The 19,069-nt window shown below is 39.0% G+C and overlaps 1 protein-coding gene across 13 annotated transcripts in view; it reads right to left on the minus strand.

Annotated features, from left to right (window-relative positions):
- Positions 1-19,069, minus strand: part of ULK4 (unc-51 like kinase 4) — a 246,775-nt gene that overhangs the window by 96,547 nt on the left and 131,159 nt on the right. The window contains exon 32 of one of the 13 annotated variants that reach the window (XM_068674635.1): positions 8,838-8,960. The exons of 10 other annotated variants lie outside the window; for them this stretch is intronic. In XM_068674635.1, coding sequence (XP_068530736.1) covers positions 8,853-8,960 — 108 coding nt within the window. In that variant the 3' untranslated portion in view covers positions 8,838-8,852. Of the gene's footprint in view, positions 1-8,837; positions 9,025-9,391; positions 9,439-19,069 lie in introns of those variants that run through there. 2 more of the 13 variants (XM_068674636.1, XM_068674638.1) reach the window with 2 other exon arrangements.

A 19,069-nucleotide genomic window follows, 5' to 3' on the forward strand; every position in this document is an offset into this window, starting at 1 on the left:
TGTTTTCCTTTTAAAGATTTAACAAACAGAGGCTCATGTTTGCTTTAACAGCATTAATTTGTTTCCACTCAAAAACTAAAATTAAATGCTATTATTTGTTGTAAATACCACAAAACATACTTGATAAGGTATAATACATTAACAGATGAAGAAATATATAAACATACATGGCCTTCTATTCAAATTAAGGCTGTAAGAATTTTCTACTTCTACTATAGCTTTTTTAATTGGATCATAAGAAGTGATAAGGGAGAGCGGCTCATAGCCTTTTGAAGGACTGTAGTTTCCTCTCAGACCCTAAAAGGATATATCCAAGATCCCCAAAGTTCCATTCATTTTACGTAGCACTTTGAGATGTCATTTATGACTTCTGTGAAGAGTACAATAAACATCTGTTTTTGAGAAGGTTTAAAATACAGCCTGATAAATTTAAAAGCTATGTTGGAAAGAATAAACCCTACATTCTTCAGAAGATAAAACAACCAGTACAGAAAGGATATACCATAAAGCCATAATACTAAAAAATAAATTTGAAGTTATTGCTTACAGATAGCTGAAGAGTAAGAAAAACATTTTTTCAAAAGATCATCATGCTCCTCTGTTACCTATCACCACAATATCTTATTAACCCTCATAGAGAACGTTTAGAACACAACACCTTAAACAGGATAAATGACTGTTATTCAAAATAATGACACACACAATGAAAATACAAAATAAAAGCAAAGAACTCTACCTAAGAGTGACTCATATTGTTATTGCAAGTACAATATTTCTGTTACTGCGCCATATATTTGGAGCAAACATCTACTAAAGTTCTCTTTTGAAATATGCCATTATAAGCTGGTAGTTGTTTACGATAGCAATCTTTTGCATTCACCAGGTTGGTAACACTAAAATGAAGCAATCTTTACTTTTAGTGAAGATTAATTACACTACACAACCCTGTAATGAAAGACTAGTACTGATGCATTTGCTCACATTCAAGTATGTGTTAGTCTTATCTTAGCCTAAACCAACTAGAATTCAAGATGAAACTGTATCTTAGATAAGCAAAACTGTCTCTTCATGAATAAAATAAGCAGCATATTCAGCTGGACTACTAGAGTTTTCATGTATGTGTCATAGATGAATTGTGACAGGATACTAGGTTTCAAGAAGCTACAGGTATGCTTTACTTACTTAAGTCATCATTGATTGCTGTTAAACTAGATTTTAAAGGTCTATAAAAAAACATGTAACTTCTTCATAATCTATCAAGGAGCAAAGCTGATCTAATTTGTGTGCACAGCACCACAGACTGTGGACATTTAATGAACAGTGCACTTGACAGCTTTAATAAAACATAGCATTTGCCAGCAGAGATAATTAGAATTGAAGCAGCAAAATTCTAGTGTTTGGCAACACAGATGAAACAACTTCATTAAAATGTACAGCTTCGGCAAATGAAAGGCAGGAAAGCACTGGACCCTGAAGAATCAGCCTTCTCAAAACTAATTGCTTCAGTGCTTAAAAAGGACAGCTATGAAATACCAAGGGCATAACAAGGAAATACTACCATAAAAAAAGCATAGAAGATAAATCAGGCTTTTCAAATAGGACTGCACTGTATTTAGGCCATTAAACTTTTCGTTCTAATTTTGAAGGGTTGTAAGTTAACAAAAGAAATCAGTTGGAGTATTTTTTTTAAAGCCAGATAGGTAAAAGGATACGAATTAGCAAGGTGGGAGTATGAAACTCAGCAAGATACTATAGTCTAAAGGTACCATTTCTCTTTCTTTTAGTGTATTAGAACCACGTAGCTGGACTACAGTATTTTAATTACATTTTAGATAACAAATTAGATAGCAATTGTAGTAAGAAGTTACCAATTTGTGAGACTTCACATACCTGCCTCCTACTCATTTACCTGAGAATCCCAAACCCAAATGCTCTAGATGTTACTTTTTCAGATATGCTGTAATTAAACTTAAGTTCTGTTATACTCCATAGTAACACTGTTCATTCAGTGCTATCGTAGTGACTAAACTTTAACTGCACAGGGGCTCTCCTTCCCAAGCTTACATATCACCTATGAATGCAAGGTATGCTAATAAGGGAATTTAACAAGGAGCAAGTTTGATTTTTCATATATTAAACCTATTGAAAGAAGAACATTATAGAAGTGAACCATGTCCCAATTACATATTTACTCAAAGATTCCTCTTTCACTTGAAGGCTCATTAGCACGATGTACTTGAGTAATAAGCCGCATAAGCCAAGTATTGAAGTTCACAAGGACCTCTAACAAGAGCACTGTTTAACATTGCATTTGACCGAGTTTATTTTGATAAACTGTATTACTGTGTATCTATGAAATCGCGTGAGAGAAACTTTTCTGGCCCTAACAGTAGAACGGTTCTGTAGAAAGCTGTATTATTAGCATGCAACTCGCAAGGACCATTCCCAGAAGCTTACACACTGTTCTGCGGTCACAAGACAAAGTTCACTGAGAAACAGATTTAATCCAGCCATGTACATAGTTGTCTAATCAGGTCTTAAACATTGTGTGGCTTTTGATGCAAAGACCAGTTATGCATAAACTGAAGGCCTGTATACACAGATCTCCCACGTAACACTATTCTGCTTATTTGTGATCTAAACCATTCTAAAAACAGACACATCTTTCAAAATATGGCCGTGTTCAATGGCAATATTTCCAAACATTTTCCTCTGGGTATGGTCATATAATAAGGAGCAACTAATAATCTGGCAACCTGTTTCTGGTATAATCGTTCTTCTTGGATGGATCACAGTAGTGATATTTTCAGTCCACATGTGAAGATTGAAAGTCTTTCAACTTTCACAAAGAATGCTGTTAGAATACTAGAGGGAAAAAAAAAAAAAAAAAGAAAAAAAAAAAAGAGGGAAATCTGTATTCTTAGTCACCAAGTGCTTAAGCAAAGCCAGGGGAAACAGGAGTAATTTTTAAGAAGTGAAGAATGCCACTAATAAAAACCTAGAATATTAATTACCAGCCAACAAATAGTGCCAGGCTTAGATTTTGTTCTTCTACAGGTAATGCAAAATTTCACAAGATGCTTCTTTGAGAAGATAGCAATTTCTCAGAAGTACATCACTTTACAAGTACGTCCTCTTGCCTTGCCTAAGTTTAGATTTCCAGACACCTAACAATCTTTCTTTTTAATCCAGAACTCATTTGTTGCATCCTTTTAATTTCCCCAAGTTCCTTGTTATCCTGGAGAAAAGCACACAGTTCTGTCTGTGCTAATGGTCAGAATTTCACGAGGCAGAATGAGGAAAGGTGATATTTACAATAAACAGAGCTCTAAAGAACATTGTCTCTGTAAAATGAAAAGATGAGATTTGTTGCTTTTAGAAAATTAGTTTCTGTCAAGTTCATACCAGTGTTTCTTTAGTACACCAAACATTAAGGGCTGAAAATATCAATATATATCAATATTCTTATTCTAGAACAGAAGGCCAAAGAATGGACACCATGCAAGGGCCGTGAACGAGAACAGTATTTTTGAACACCTCTTTAATAGGGTAACTACTTCTCCTCCTTCATGTTTCAGTTTGTGGAAGGTGAATAAATCATGCTAATCCAAGAACAAAAATTTAAGTAGCAAGGTAAGTATGGCAAAACTTCCCTGTCAGCAAGCATGAGGTTTTGTAAGCTACAGAAAGAGGAGAATGCTTAAATCTGTTCAGAATTAGAGGCAGGCAATCGACAAAGTTATTAAGAGGAAAACCAAACAAAGACACGTCAACAATACTACTTTACACATGATGAAAGGAGAAAGACTTCAGGATATTGATACATTTTTAAAATTACCATATAATATTTTAAGCAGAAACTACCAGTGCTCCAAACACAGAGCAAGAAATCCATCATGACCCTGCTTTTACTTTACTTCTGACAAAAAATAAAATAACATAAAATAAAACAAATAAAATAAAAATACACACCTACAGACATGGGATTTTCTTTTAATCAACTTTCCCTTAATCAAATAGTGATGGGGGTGCAGGAGGGAAGCATGGAAACTAATGGTCTGATGCAGTGAATTAATGTACCGTTTTTGGTCTGATTTTTGGACAAAGGGATAGGATAAATTTTGTTGCAGCACAATAACCATTCAAGCAATCTTACTGTTACAGATAAAATATAAAGTAACTCAGTAGAAAATCTTTACATGAAATGCCATTTTTCTTTCTACAGAATTATACCTAAATTTCTGACACCCACGACACCTTAAAGCTTCTCTTTTTGCTCCTGAAGATGAGCATTCTCAATGCCAAATTTTCTTTATTGTCAACAGATGGATTTTGAGAAGATTCCTCTCTCCTCAAGCAGACTCAGGCTCTTTCACGGGGAAGAAACTCTGAAGGAATTTCCTATAAAAACATAATTTTCCCCATTACCTAGAAAGAAGGATTACAGCAATTAGCCTCCTGAGCATTAAAGCTAGCCTTTGTGAAGAATAAAACCTTTAAAAATAAAAATCTGTTGAAGACTGCAGAGAGAGAGTACAGAAAAGAGGCTACAAGGATATCTTACTCCAGAGCAAGACACTTCTTTAAATTAAGGAAAACCCCAGCACCCTGGAAGTGTTCATGCTGACCCATTCTGAAGCAATAAAGTCCTGAAAGAAAGAGAAGCTACCACAGCAGTAACTTTGTATTTAGTATCATGAATTTGTAAATGCCTTGGAGAATCTCAAGTATTAGTGAAGTGTTTGAACTGCAAGCTCACTTGGGAGCTGCAATAAGCCCTTACACCAAGAAATTTCCATTCCAAAATATTCACTTCTCAGACTTACATTTTCAGCATCATTTAAAAGCTAGTTCTTAAACAACTTCAGAAAATGACAGATACCAATCAACTGACATCTTTTTTCCACATAGGACCTTGCTTTGATGTAAATGACAGCCTCTTTGCCACTACAAGGAAAGAAGTTTAGATGAGTTAGGGGAATTTGCTGATGACATTTTTAATTTAGAGAACATAGATTCACCAAGACTTTTCCAAAAGATCACATTAAAAATTTTTGACTGGAAAAAACTTGAAGGGTTCAGAATGGGATGTATGCTTAAAATCATAAAAAGAGACAGATGCTGAATAGGGTAATACAACAGGGCACTAGAATAGGGCACTCATCTGGGACACTAAAAATTTAGTTTCAAGTCTCTGCTGAATTGAATTGTGCAGGGATTTGAACACTGGTCTCCTATCATCAGCTTTTAAGGAATGGGTCTCTGTCTCTTCTTCCCTGGAACCTCCTCCCTTCTCTATAGCTAAATAATTACTAAATTAGTAGTTAAAAGCAGAAATTGAGACTGAGCCAGTGATTATATTGCCTACTGAGGTGTGCAAAATCCAGATCAAAATACTCAACATTTTCCTTAACAGGAAAAACAAACAAACAAACAAAAAAAGAATTTTTTCTTAGGAAGTAGAAAGGAGTAGGAAAAGCATCTATTGTCCTTAACCTGAAATTGAATATTTCACTCTTCATACTCACAGACTATCTTAAAATTCAGTGGTGCTGGAGAAGAAGGTGTTGAATGAGAAGCCCTGGGCTGACAAAGAAACACAAAGAAATGGAAACTGTTTGAATGAGCCAAGGTTGCTTTTCCCTACCAGAATTTAGTTGGCCGAAGTGAGATAAACTGTCAAAAGTGGCAAGAAAAATATATTTACATATTTAGTTTATTTTACCCTTTGCTGTATGCCTTCTGCCTTCAAAATACTGTTTAATTCAAAGAATGTTTTTTTCGCACATTCACATTCACTTAATATGTAAATGCGAGAGAGAATGTTGATAATTAGTTTATTCCAATTACATTAAACTTGAAAAAAATGAGTAGCTGTTACATTGAAAGGAAGCATCTGCTCAATATTCTGTTACTAGATTCTTGATAGTCTCATTACATTTTGGCATCTTCTAAATAATTTAATTATTTCTTAATTTCTATTAGGATTTTGAATTTAGGGATTATCTAAATAGTTAATCCCTAGTCTGAGTGACACTGGGTAACTGTGCTCTCTTTTGTGCCTTTTTTAATGTAATCCTGATAGTTTTGGACACCTGTTCCAGTGGTTCTGCATTTTCACAGAGGTGTGTTCAGGGAAAAAAAAAAAAAAAAATCCTCTGCAATCAGACTATCAGCTCTTAGTACTGCACCCAGCTCAAAGCAGACATACTACTGCATGCAGATGTTCTGGCAAATCCATCTCCCAGCCCTTCCCCACTTAAGTTGGTCCTGTAGCTGCAAACCATCTTCTGTTAGTTGATACCTAGGCACTAAGCCACATGTCAGGAAACAGGCTAGAGCTAACAATGTTCCTCATTGAAAACAATGTTCCTCATTGAATGGGCTGGCAGAAGTGCCAAAGAGAATTACAACCTGCACTATTTTTGCACGAGGCAGAGTGCATCTCTTTCATGTTCTGGCCATGGGCTTAGACAGACAAGCAATTATACTCTAAGCAAACTGTAATCATACTACGGCACTAGACAGACAAGGCAGGAGAAATTACAAACTGCTTGCTATCTATATGTGAAAGCTATCTAGCAAAACAGTGCTTAAGCATAAATGAGAAATTGTTAAACAACTACTTATCATCATGGTGCTTTTTGTGTCATTATACTCTATAAACATCAACTCCCAACACCAAAGCTATTTGATTAAGAGTGAAATTCATGTTTACTCCACAGGAATTCTACAGGGAGATCTTATCTGGTATGATTTTTCTTAAATATCCTCAGTCATGGGAAGACAATCCATGATCATCTGCCTGGCCCAACACGTACACTATAACAACTGCCTTTCAAATCACCAGCCTCTTCCACCCCTGCTAACACTGCAGACAGTTACAGAACTGGGACAAACTGGGCACTTTTCAGAACACTGAAAAAAAACATCATGGATGGCATAATCAAGTAAGTGTCTGTTGTTTTTTTTTTTTTTTTTTCTTTAAATCAGTTAATTTAGGACCATAAACATTAGCAAAATTTCATCATAACCAAATGAGTAAATATTTACAAATCCAGGAATTGAAAAATATTGTATACAGGATCTCTGTGAAATACAGGAATTGGGTTTATAGGGAAACTATTTCTGAAGTTTCTTCTATAAATTAGTGGTATGTCATCTCTGCTCTCAACTCTATCACAAATTCTCATCCCCTGGTAAACAGCGTGTATGTTACACAAATGCACTTCATGTGTCACAGGGTTATCTTGGCACTCATTTAAGAATTCAGAGGTGAATGCATCTTCTTATGCCAAGTCATATATATGAGGTGCAAGAATAAAAAGAGCTAGGATAAACTGATGGTCCAAACAGACTTGAACTATGGTACTGAGACAAAGATTCACAATTTGAAGGCAAAATTAGAATTGATGCCGTTCCTAATTGTATGCATGCCATAGTTAGACTTTTGATGAAAACTCTGAGTGGACTTGGAAATGCATATTTACGCTGAGTAAGACTTGAAGCATTTGCTACCTCTCAATGTTAGTTTACAAAATTAAGTATTTGTGAAATCCAGACCTAAAAAATGCAGTCTTCATAGCCAAAAGAAATCTCACTGCTTTCAAAGAAACAAGAACCACGCTTGGAAACAGTTTGAAGGAACAGTCTGCATGCAGAGCCAGACAAGTTCTGAACTGGAACAAATGAAAAAGAAACTATGGTTTCTTATTCCATGTAAACATTAGATGGATTTCTGTTGTGTAGACACAACAGAAAGGAAGTTTACTGTTACCCCAAAATCTCCCACAAAGATCTAATCCACTCATCAGCCTAACTTGGCGTCTACCAAGCCATCAACCCCATTCTTTAATCAAATTTCGCGTGAGGTTAGCATGATTTTGCTATAATTATTATTTACCAGAAGGAACAGTGGGTAGTTAGGATGAAAAATTGAAAAGAATAAATAAATCTAGAGACTAAAAAGAAGGAACTTCAAGGTTAATGATATTTTTTTTCTTGCTTAAATTGTTCTAGGATGTTGCTGCAGTTTCCAGACCCCACAGTTTGTTTTTAAATTAGTTCTGACGGTGTACAACCAAAGGCACATACATTTTCAATTCTGTTGGTCTGATAAAGAATTAACATCTGCTCCTTTCCTCATTTTTTTTTTTTTTATGTATTCCTTTGTAATCTTGTTTTGTATTTAATATATTTTTTTTTCTGTCTCTACCTGTGACCCTAGAAAAAGTGAACATGACCAAGCTGCTTTAGTAGGCAGCATTTCAGGTAGTATTCAGCAGAATATTATGAAGTGACAGTCCCATTTTAGCTCTATAAAATACTGACAGCATGAATTCATTGGAATTCACAGATTTTTGAAGGTAGTTGTTTCCTTAGCTGGCAGGAGTTTGCCAGTAATGCTAAACAGAAACAGCATCTGAACCAGAACTGATGAGAAGAAACCAAGATGAAGAAAGAAATGACAGCTAACAAGAATGACAAAAATAATAATAAAAAATAATAATCTGAAAATAATAATACTTGCAATACGAGATTTATAATAGTATAAATTTATATGTGCTAATAGATTACTATTCTTACCAATTTAAAATGGTACCTGAGTGACAACAGCCACATTTTCACATAGCAGCTGCTATTAAACAGAAGTTACAGACATAAAGCACTAATAGTACTCATCTCCCAGAATAAAAACTAGGAAGAAGTGGCAGAAGACAGAAATTGCTTCACCAAATATATAAAAAGAGCAATGAATTTTGGAATGGCCTGAGAATTGCTCCCTGGTGGCAATCTCATTCGTGCCAGGCTGCAGACAGGTTGCAAAATTCATGGTACGGGTACAGCCAGCACTATAGGGTCAGCTGCCGCCCACTGGTGCTCCTGAAGCTCTCTGTGTACTTGCCTGACACAAGCTGGGCACCACTTCTGAAAACTCTCAGTTGTCCTGAAGTCAGCTCCTGTGTTTCAAAGAGGAGGAGCAAGGGTATAATTCTGGACTTCAAATCTGGTCCTAACTCGGATCTAAAAAAATAGCAATTCTCCTCATAAGCATCTAAACCAGCATCAGATGCCGTGACTTAAAAGAAATTATGTTTCTTGCAGCTACATACGATCTCACTGATACTTTACTCCATTTTTATAGGAGATTAAAAGGCATCTCGCAGACACATTTAAGAATGAGTAGCATCAGCAAAATAGCAAACTCTTATAAACAAGTCCCACTTCTTTCTCAGAGGAAGTTCTTCTGCATTATTACTGTTATTAACAACGAGCTTAACACCATTTTTAATTTGCACATCTTTCCAGGGGAATCTACAAATGATTCATTATTGCTTTCTTCATATACTCTCCCCACCTATCCCCCAGATCATTTATATTAAATACCTACTGCATTGATTCAGTACATTAATTTCAGGGATCCAAGTTTGAAAATCACTATAGGTTACAGAAACAACTTTTAGTAATGACGGAGAGATATTCCAGTCATCTATACACATTTTCTTCCAAGTGCAGCACCCATTTACAAACATTCCTGCTTTTGGTCACTGTTATGGAAGTTATTTCCTGGAAACACAGGAGATGGGGGCACTATGGGGGCACTGGAAACATGGCACCTTCATCCCCCAAGGCAGTGAATTTCCCCCCCCTTCTGGTTCTCCCCGTTGGGGAGATGCCGCTGCTCTGCCCAAGCTGGCTACAAACAAACAGTAATTTTATTCTCATATGAACTCAGAGCCTGAAAAGGAGCTGGATACTTTTAGATCAAAGTAGCATTTTGATTCTAAGAGAGAGACATAAAATAGCACCAGGTACTACATTTATTATCACTAGAGGCCAGTCAGAAATTTTACCTCATATACAATGTTACACAATGTCCCGATACATTGTAAAATGAAAGAATATAAAAAAAAATTGCACTAGTAGATTAAGATAGCACAGAAACAAGTTTTAAATGAGCTCATTAAAATATTGACTTTGTTAGGTACTAGTAATAACTAAAAGAGTTAATTACTCATAATAAATCATTTTAAAGTTATTAAGTTTATTATATTAGTGTTTTACTTCATTTCACTCAACCCATCCTTCTGAATGGTTATTCATACTAACAAATGTATACAATAGATGCGAGAGGAAATAAAAGAGTGAAAGAGGAAAACAGCTGAAATATATCTGAAAAGCTGGTAAATGAAATTTAAAAAGAAAAAAAAAAAAAAACAGGGAGAGGAGAGTAGGGTATTATTAGCCATTTTCATATCCTAATGGAACATGCAAGTTTCAGTCTGCTACTAAGAGTGGATCTGTGGCAAAGAGCCCAAATGAGGTCTGAGAAAGGATAATGTACCTTTAATGATAGAAATAGCAAGAAAATTAAATATAATCATGTTTCATTAAGCATACTCTAGCTCCCATTTTTACTAAATTATTTTATTATGATTTCCCAACTGTCTGTTGAAATAACCTTTTACAGCAATTTAATTCACCATCATAAACAAGTCTCATTTCTCACAATGAAGTCCCCCGGGATTAGTGCGAGGAGATGGATAATCTCAGCCCTGCCAAACCTGCAGCCACTAAGGTAACCACTCAGAGAGACAAAGATTTTTGTTTTCCTATTTGTGGCTGAGATCATTAAGATATAATTAGAAACGTATTCATGAGTAACAGAGCGCCTGTTATGGAGATACCATTCGCCCAAAAGCATCTTCTATACCAGTCTTTAATAAGAAGGGCAGCAGGCATAATCCCCACTTCACTCTCTGGAGAGTTCTGCATTAAATGGACTGCATTAGGCATCCCTCTCGCTCCCCCTTTTTTAATGGCATCTTATTCAGGCATCCAGTGTTTTCTCAGGCTCCATTGTTACCATCAAAACTGCTAGTCTGTTTGCTTTCAGCAATATGCTCCCGCAGTGCCATCCAGATGTGAGCCCTAAGGAGAGCTACGTGCAGTGAATTGAAATCCTGCTCCAGAACTTGTTGCAGGGCAAACAAACGTGGAACTTCACAATATACAGTTAATAGAAATAATGGTCTCCTTGCAGAGTAGTCCTCGGCTCCCCCCAGTAATGAAAGAAGCTACCAACCCTTGTACACATCCCTTCTGTTTGGTGTATGCTTTACTCAAACGAGTAACTCAGAGAAATATGTTTTGTCCTTGTACACAATCTAATTTAATTCCAAGCTTGATATCAAATCACCTGAGATTATAATGGAAAAAATTAGAAGCAATGTAAACACTGTTTGGTGGATGACGTATCTGCCACAGGGATCAATTTAGAGCTTTCTCAAACTGCAGAGTGAAAACTGTCAGTCACCATATTTAGCATCACGATGTTTGAACAGGTTATTCTTTTATTTGGTAGGCAGGAGTTTGAAAGCAAGTAAATGAAAAAGAAAGAAAACAGTTCTAGGGCACAATTTTGCTTCCTGTATTCACATGAGTAGTAAAGAATTACTTGCTCAAAGCAAGCGAGGGGCAAGAACTGAATCTTGTAATATGCACAGGGGATGAGAAAAACAAACCTAAGAGAAAAAAGAGACTAACAAAATTTCAGCTGACTGTGAGATGCTGCTGCTGCTTACAACTGTAATTAGAAAGCTACAGTAGGTAAACTAAGATTGGAACATGGTAGGTTTAGTCTTTTTATATGCATTCGACTATAAATCTATTCTATCAAAACAGTGATTCTTTAACTTACATATAAAAACATTTTATAATGCAAAATATACTTAGAAATTAAGTATATAAGCCAATGAGTAATTGACTATAGTTAAAAACAAAGTTAAAGGCAGAATATTCAAGATTTAAATTGTTTCACTTCAGAGAAGACTGACATTCTAAAATCTAATTATCATCCCTCAGCATGAGCCCTTCAAGAAGACATTAACACCAGGAACATACTATACATGACTGAACCCAAACCAGACAAATTTCTAGATAAATGATCAGAGTTCAGAAGCATAATATTGAACCTTTGCCAGCCAAAAACCGTTCACAGGCGTTCGATAGTCTTTTACAAGCTCTATTGTGAAGCACACAATAGCTTATTACCTTAGTCATCAAAATGCAGCTGGTCAATAAATGTACAGTCAGCAACTGCTATGTTCTTACACCAATATTTATTTAGATCAGATCAGGAGATATACCTCAGTCATCTGGCAGAGCAGCGTTAATGTCACAGTAAAATTTCAGTCACGAGATCAATAACTTCTGTTCTGTAAGTAAGCAACTCAGCTTTACCTCAGTAACTACTTTTTCTTGAATGCTTTCTCTCTGCCTTGACATTTGCATTTGCAGGAAAAGTAAACTGGCAGACTGCTCTTAATCAGACAGACAGACAAAGTTTGGAAGGAATGAGATTTTGCTTTAATATTGCTGTTGCAGGAAAAAAACACAACCATATATATAAAAACAAATTGCTTTGGGTGAACATTTTCATTGACAGTGATTAGTTTTTATGACCCATCTAAAATCTAGCATAAAATTTCCAGTAACTATGGTATGATCAGGATTTTGCCCCATAACTTTTAATTGAGAAAGGACGTATTTGATGCTAGACTGGCAAAGTCTCACAAATTAGGAAGAATTGCCACTCACTTGTGACACGTCTCACACATTTGCAGCATGGTGCTACAGTTCACTTCCCCAAGTCATGATCCTCCTCCCTCCCTCTTCCACTGCGCACAATCAACTGGCAATATACCTCGTGAGGCCAGGCACGCCTGTCCATTTCTCTGTTCCATAACCCTGCACGGAGAGTACTGTTATCAACTCACAAAGAGGTTGAGAGTTCTAGCATATATACAGATGTCGTACTTGTAAGAGTGTATGTGTACAAATAAATAAAAGAATACTACAACATTACAAAACATTTATAGGGGAAGAACTAAATGAAATTAAATGCGTCCAAGGTGTGGGTGCTGCAAAGGTGAAAATTACCATTTCCTGATGGAAAAAGGTCATGGAGGATAAAAGATTGGTAACTTCATTCACAGTGGAACCAGCTACCAATCCAAAAGACTAACTACTTTTACTTCATTATTTGAATTAAAAGGTAGGAAAAAGCCAGCAAACGCTGAGGAACATTCCGTTTGCATGTCTTGGAGGAAAAGGGTGCAACAATGAATACGGTTCCAGAAAAAGATGATACAAGTTAAATCTCTAATTACAAAGCAGCACGATTACCCATTTCCAACCACCTCCCAAATATTTTTTTTCTAATAACTGTGAAAATTGTCCAACTACAAAGACTGAGTGAATACATCTTTTATGTGATACGAATCCTGTGGAAATGGGTTATGTTAATCACTGAGAGCTATGAAACTTGTTCATAGGCAGGTAATCTGTGTAAATGGAGGGAGAAAGATTGTATCTGAAGTCAAATCTGAAATTTAATTATTAATAAAGTAGAGCACATGGTGGGAAGAATTCTTAAATTGATATATGAACTAATCATCTTAGGTTAAGAAAGCCAGTTTCACACAAACGGCGTCTCAGTGATGGAACTCTAAACAAAAAAATTGTTGGGAAAAGCAGAAAGAATAAAAAAAAGGTCGCTGTGCCAACTGTATAAACCCATGGCTCGTCTAACCCTTTGAACACTCCATTCTGGTCCTACGTATCAAAAATGATATAAGAAAACAGGAAAATATTCTGAGAAAGCAACAAGAATGACCAAAAGCATGGAACTGGTTCCATTTAAATACACCTAAGTAATAATGGCGTTGTGTTTCTGAAAATTGTTTTAGAAAACTGAGGGGAAATCTTGAGATTTATAAAATCAAGAATAGCATAAGTGGATGAAGATCCATTGTTTGCTGATTAATTTATTTTAAATTACCTTCCATAATTCTCTCTTCAAGAAGAATTTTCTGAAACATTTCTTTAGTCAGCTACAATAAACAACGCAGACGAACACCTACACTCAACACAAGTAATCCCTGCTGGAGTCAAAGGACTGAAACAGAACTTGTTATTAAATAAACTATATGTTTTGTAATACATAACTAAAAATAAGAACTTAAAGAGGAACTTTATGAGAAAATTTGTTTGTGAATTCTTTAAATTACTCTTTATTTGTAATACATGTGCTCGTTAATACCAACATATTTGAATCCAACCAAACAATTAGCACAGACTGAAAATTACCCTCAAAACTCAAAATGAGACCTGTGTACTTTTAACTTGCTAATTTTTTGAAGAAATACCGTTTTGAAGAAATACCGAAAATAAGTCAACCAGTTTAAACCACAAAAAACAATCTGGTTTCTCATACAAAAGTAGGAGTGGTAAGGCAACCTTCTTCAACTAATAACTGACAATACAAAATGGTTCCCATGCGTATGTTTTCAGTAGATAAAGCAGAACCTGACTTGGTTCACACTAAAAGTCAGCCTACACCAACAACCTGTTAAAGTACTGGGCAATGGAGAAGTCCTACAAGCACAATTCAGGTACACAGAACACTTCCCCCAGCCTCCAGAAATTCACAGCCCTAGGACTTTGAGCCAGAAGCAGACCTTTCAAAGAGTAACAGATTTCAATGGAGTTTTCCTCCATTGAGTTGTTCAGCCTTTTTCTGAATGCAAGTAAACTCAGTACCCTACGGTACAGAGTCCATAGCTGAACTCAATTCAACAGGAAGCTGCATCTGCTTTTGTCAGTTTTTAAGATATCAACTGAAAGTTTTCTTTAGTTCTCATATAACACGATACAGTGAGCAGCAATACTGTTCCTTATTCACCTTCTACAAGCCTCTCATGGCTACATGTTATCACACTTCCCCCTCAATCATCACCTTCCCAGATTAAAGTGTACACAAGAGTAATTTCTTCTACAGCGGCCTGTCCAAATCTTTGATCTCCTGTGCCTCTTTTCACTTCACTTTTTGCAGTCTCCCATAACCTTCTTTTGAGACAGGAGTCCTGAAATTCACAGATGGATTACCATAGCAGAATGATTTTCTGCACAGCAACGTGCTTCTTTCCTTCACAATACCTAACATTCAATTTGCTTCTCTGACCAGGACTACTTAATGCTTATTAAGGAGACTGTTTTATTAGGTTGTGGGTTTTTTTTTTTCTCATTCCTGAGTGATAACAGCCTACACATCTTGCATCACTGCGTATGGAGAGTCAGACCTGTTGACAGTAGACACGTTGCTCAGTGCTTCAGACCACGTACAGGTTTCAGAGTTGCTCTGAAAATGAGTGTAAATTAAACTGAAAGTGAGTAGTACTGGGCTTTAGAAAAACTTGTGAGGATTTTAATTACATGGATACTTAGAATATCCTGAAGGTTAGCACAGAACTTCTATTTAAAAAAGCTCAAATCAACAGTGATGAAATAATATATCAATGCTAAAGAGCTTTATGACAACTGTAAAAACAATACAAAACCCTCAAAGAATTTGAAAACTTTGCACTGCAAACTTTGAAAACTTTGCACTGCAAACTTTTAAAGACTTCAAAATATTTCTCATTTGGAGAAAAAAAGGGGAGAGAATATGACCACCAGTCTTGTGCCTATTCTAGTCTTGGGGCAGTCAATGGTGATAATCAGTTGCGTTCTTGCATGCCTGCTACTGGTGATGTCCATCATGAAGAAACATAAACTCAATACATTTCTTCCTTAAGTCCCCTGTCCTGGTTTCAGTTAGAATTAATTTTCTTCCTAGTAGCTGGTGGAATGCTGTGTTTTGGCTTAGGATGAGAAGAGTGCTGATAACACCCCAATGCTTTAATTGTTGCAGAGCAGTGCTTATACTAAGCCAAGGGCATCCCAGGAGAGCCACCCCCAGGAAAGGGACCCTCAGCCGCCCTGACCCTCCTCCTCCTTCCGCACCAGGGCCTCTTTCAGGCCGCACAAGCCCCCTCCCAACACGGCCACATTGTGGGTGGTGCATGGCGCCATCACAGGGGCATCACTGAGGCTCCCTGATGTCACTGTGGCATCCGCCCCTCGCTGTGTTCCGGAGCCTATAAAAGCCCCTGCGCCTGGCCCACCCCTCGCTGATCTCCCAGGCCCTCTGACGAATGACAAGCATGGCTGTCCTTAAGAGGCCCTGGGATGATGGCTGCCCACGCATTCGTGGGAGCAATGCGAGCTGGGTTGTTGAACCCAAGAGAAAGTGGAGGCGGAGTGAGAGGGAAGACGGAGCAGCCGCGGCGAACGGTGTGGAGCCCATGGAGGTGGATCCACCTGAGGAGGAAGAGCTGATGGAGGTGGATCCACCTCCAAACCATCTGATGTGGCACAATGTCATCGTGCCAGGGCTCCCACCCGCGAGACAACACCACCGTCATCGCAGAGCCGCCCGGACTGCTCCATACTCCCGGCCCTGCCTCCGCCTCCACAGCTAGGGGGGAGAGGCCATCCTTTTACCACCTTGCAGGCTTGCCTGCACGATGGCCTCTTCCCCCATCCCCTGCCCCCCATCCCCGCCTCTTGTCCCAAGCTGTGGACAAGAGTGCACTCGGCTTCCTGTGGGCTGCTGCACCAAGGCGACAGGAGGAGCCCTCCGAAGGCCACGCTCGGCGTGGGGCATCTCGGTCTGAGGACGAGAAGGCTGCCCAAGAGGTGCTTGAAGACGAAGCCGCGCCCTGCATGGCAGTGCACAGAGAGGAGCAGCAGATCCCTCAAAACGGTGATGCAGACAGGTGCTCCTCTGAAGAAACACAAGTCTTCAGCTCTGCCAGAAAGAAGCACAGGAGTGCAGCAAAAAGTCCACTCAAGATGTTTGGTTACCAGTTCTTCCCAAGGCTGGGCAACAAACTGGTAGAATAATCCCAATAAAAATAACAACAACCGCAATAAGAATAAACAACCGTCAAAGCACTGTCCTCTCTTCTTTGGTGTCATTTTTGCCACTGCCCCTGGGCTCCGACATCCTGTTCTGGTCTCCCCGGTACAGGAAAGATCCTGATGGGTGTGGAGTGGGCCCCGCTGACGGCACTGGAGGGATTGTGGGGCCGGGGCACACAGCATACAAGCACAGGCTGAGGGAACTCCTGTGGTCAGCACAAAGGAGAAAAGGCTCAGACTGCTTCCAGCTGTCTGCTGGGAGGGGGGAGTAGAGAAGATGACGCCCATGCCTTCTCCGAGGGGCTCTGTGGCAGAAAGTTGAGTGGCACCAGGTCTATGCTTGCAGGTGAAGACAGCCCAGCTAGGAAAAACCCGTCTGGGCTGCTGCATTGTGGCAAGATGTTGCTGCTCGGGTAGAGAACCTGGCTGTGAAAGTACACCACGTAGATGCTCATGTGCCCAAGAATCGGGCTACTGAAGAACATCAAAACAACCAGCAGGTAGATCAGGCTGCTAAGACTGAAGTAGCTCAGGTGGACCTGGATTGGCAGCATAAAGGTGAATTATTTATAGCCCGATGGGCCCATGACACCTCAGGCCATCAAGGTAGAGATGCAACATACAGATGGGCTCGTGATCGAGGGGTGGACCTGACCATGGACGCTATAGCACAGGTTATTCGTGACTGTGAAACATGTGCTGCAATCAAGCAAGCCAAACGGTCAAAGCCTCTTTGGTATGGAGGACGATGGCTGAAATATAAATATGGAGAGGCCTGGCAGATTCATTACATCACACTCCTTCAAACTCGCAATGGCAAGCGCCACGTACTTACAATGGTGGAAGCAACCACCGGATGGCTGGAAACATATCCTGTGCCTCATGTCACTGCCCGGAACACCATCCTGGGCCTTGAAAAGCAAGTCCTATGGCGACATGGCACCCCAGAAAGAATAGAGTCAGACAATGGGACTCACTTCCGAAACAACCTTTTGGACACTTGGGCCAAAGAACATGGTATTGAATGGGTGTATCACATCCCCTATCATGCACCAGCCTCCAGGAAAGCTGAACGATACAATGGCCTGTTAAAGACTACCTTGAAAGCAATGGGCGCTGGGACATTCAAAAACTGGGATACGCATTTGGCAAAGGCCACCTGGTTAGTCAATACTAGGGGATCTACCAACCGAGCTGGACCTGCCCAATCAAACCTGTTACGTACTGTAGATGGGGATAAAGTTCCTGTAGTGCATGTAAAAAATATGCTGGGTAAAACAGTCTGGGCTACTCCTGCCTCAGGAAAAGGCAAACCTATTCGTGGAATTGTTTTCGCTCAGGGACCTGGATACACTTGGTGGGTGATGCAAAAGAACGGAGAGGTCCGGTGTGTACCTCAAGGAGATTTAATACTGGGTGAGAATAGCCCATGAACTGAATTGTACCATGTTAATTAGTATATTATACTGTATGTTATCACTACCATGATTACTATAGGTGACTAATTAGAATGTATGGAAAAGAGTGTAACCTGAGCATGACATAAATGGTATGGAATAAGGGGTGGATAGATGTCCTGGTTTCAGTTAGAACAGAATTAATTTTCTTCCTAGTAGCTGGTGGAATGCTGTGTTTTGGCTTAGGATGAGAAGAGTGCTGATAACACCCCAATGCTTTAATTGTTGCGGAGCAGTGCTTATACTAAGCCAAGGGCATCTCAGCATTTTGCTCTGTCCTGCCAACGGGCAGGCTGGGGGTGCAGTAAGAGCTGGGAGGGGACAGACCCAGGACAGGTGACCCAAACTAGCCAAAGGGGTATTCCATACCATCTGACGTCATGCTAAACAATATATAGGGGTGGCTAGCCGGGGGGAGGGGGCCGGACTGCTCGGGGTTAGGCTGGGCATCGGTCAGCGAGTGGTGAGCAATTGCATTGTGCATCACTTGTTTGTACATATTACATGGGATGGAAAATCTACCGTGACCCTAGAGGCACGGGTACGTGAGTTGCAAAAGAAAACAATCAGGAAAAAGGGATTCTCCGAAAAGTTTGCTGCTCCAGCTTCCAGCAGACAGTCCTTCAAACACAGAAACGAAGAAGATTCTGACCAGGATTAGGGGGGCCCTGCCTCCAGCCAGGGGGAGGAAAGGGACAATCGAGTTTATTGGACTGTGTGGATTCGATGGCCTGGCACACCACGCGCACAGAAGTATAAGGCTTTAGTAGACACCGGTGCACAATGTACTATAATGCCATCGAGCT

The sequence above is a fragment of the Anas acuta genome, chromosome 2 (genome assembly GCF_963932015.1).
Source record: "Anas acuta chromosome 2, bAnaAcu1.1, whole genome shotgun sequence".
Taxonomy (NCBI): Eukaryota; Metazoa; Chordata; class Aves; order Anseriformes; family Anatidae; genus Anas; species Anas acuta.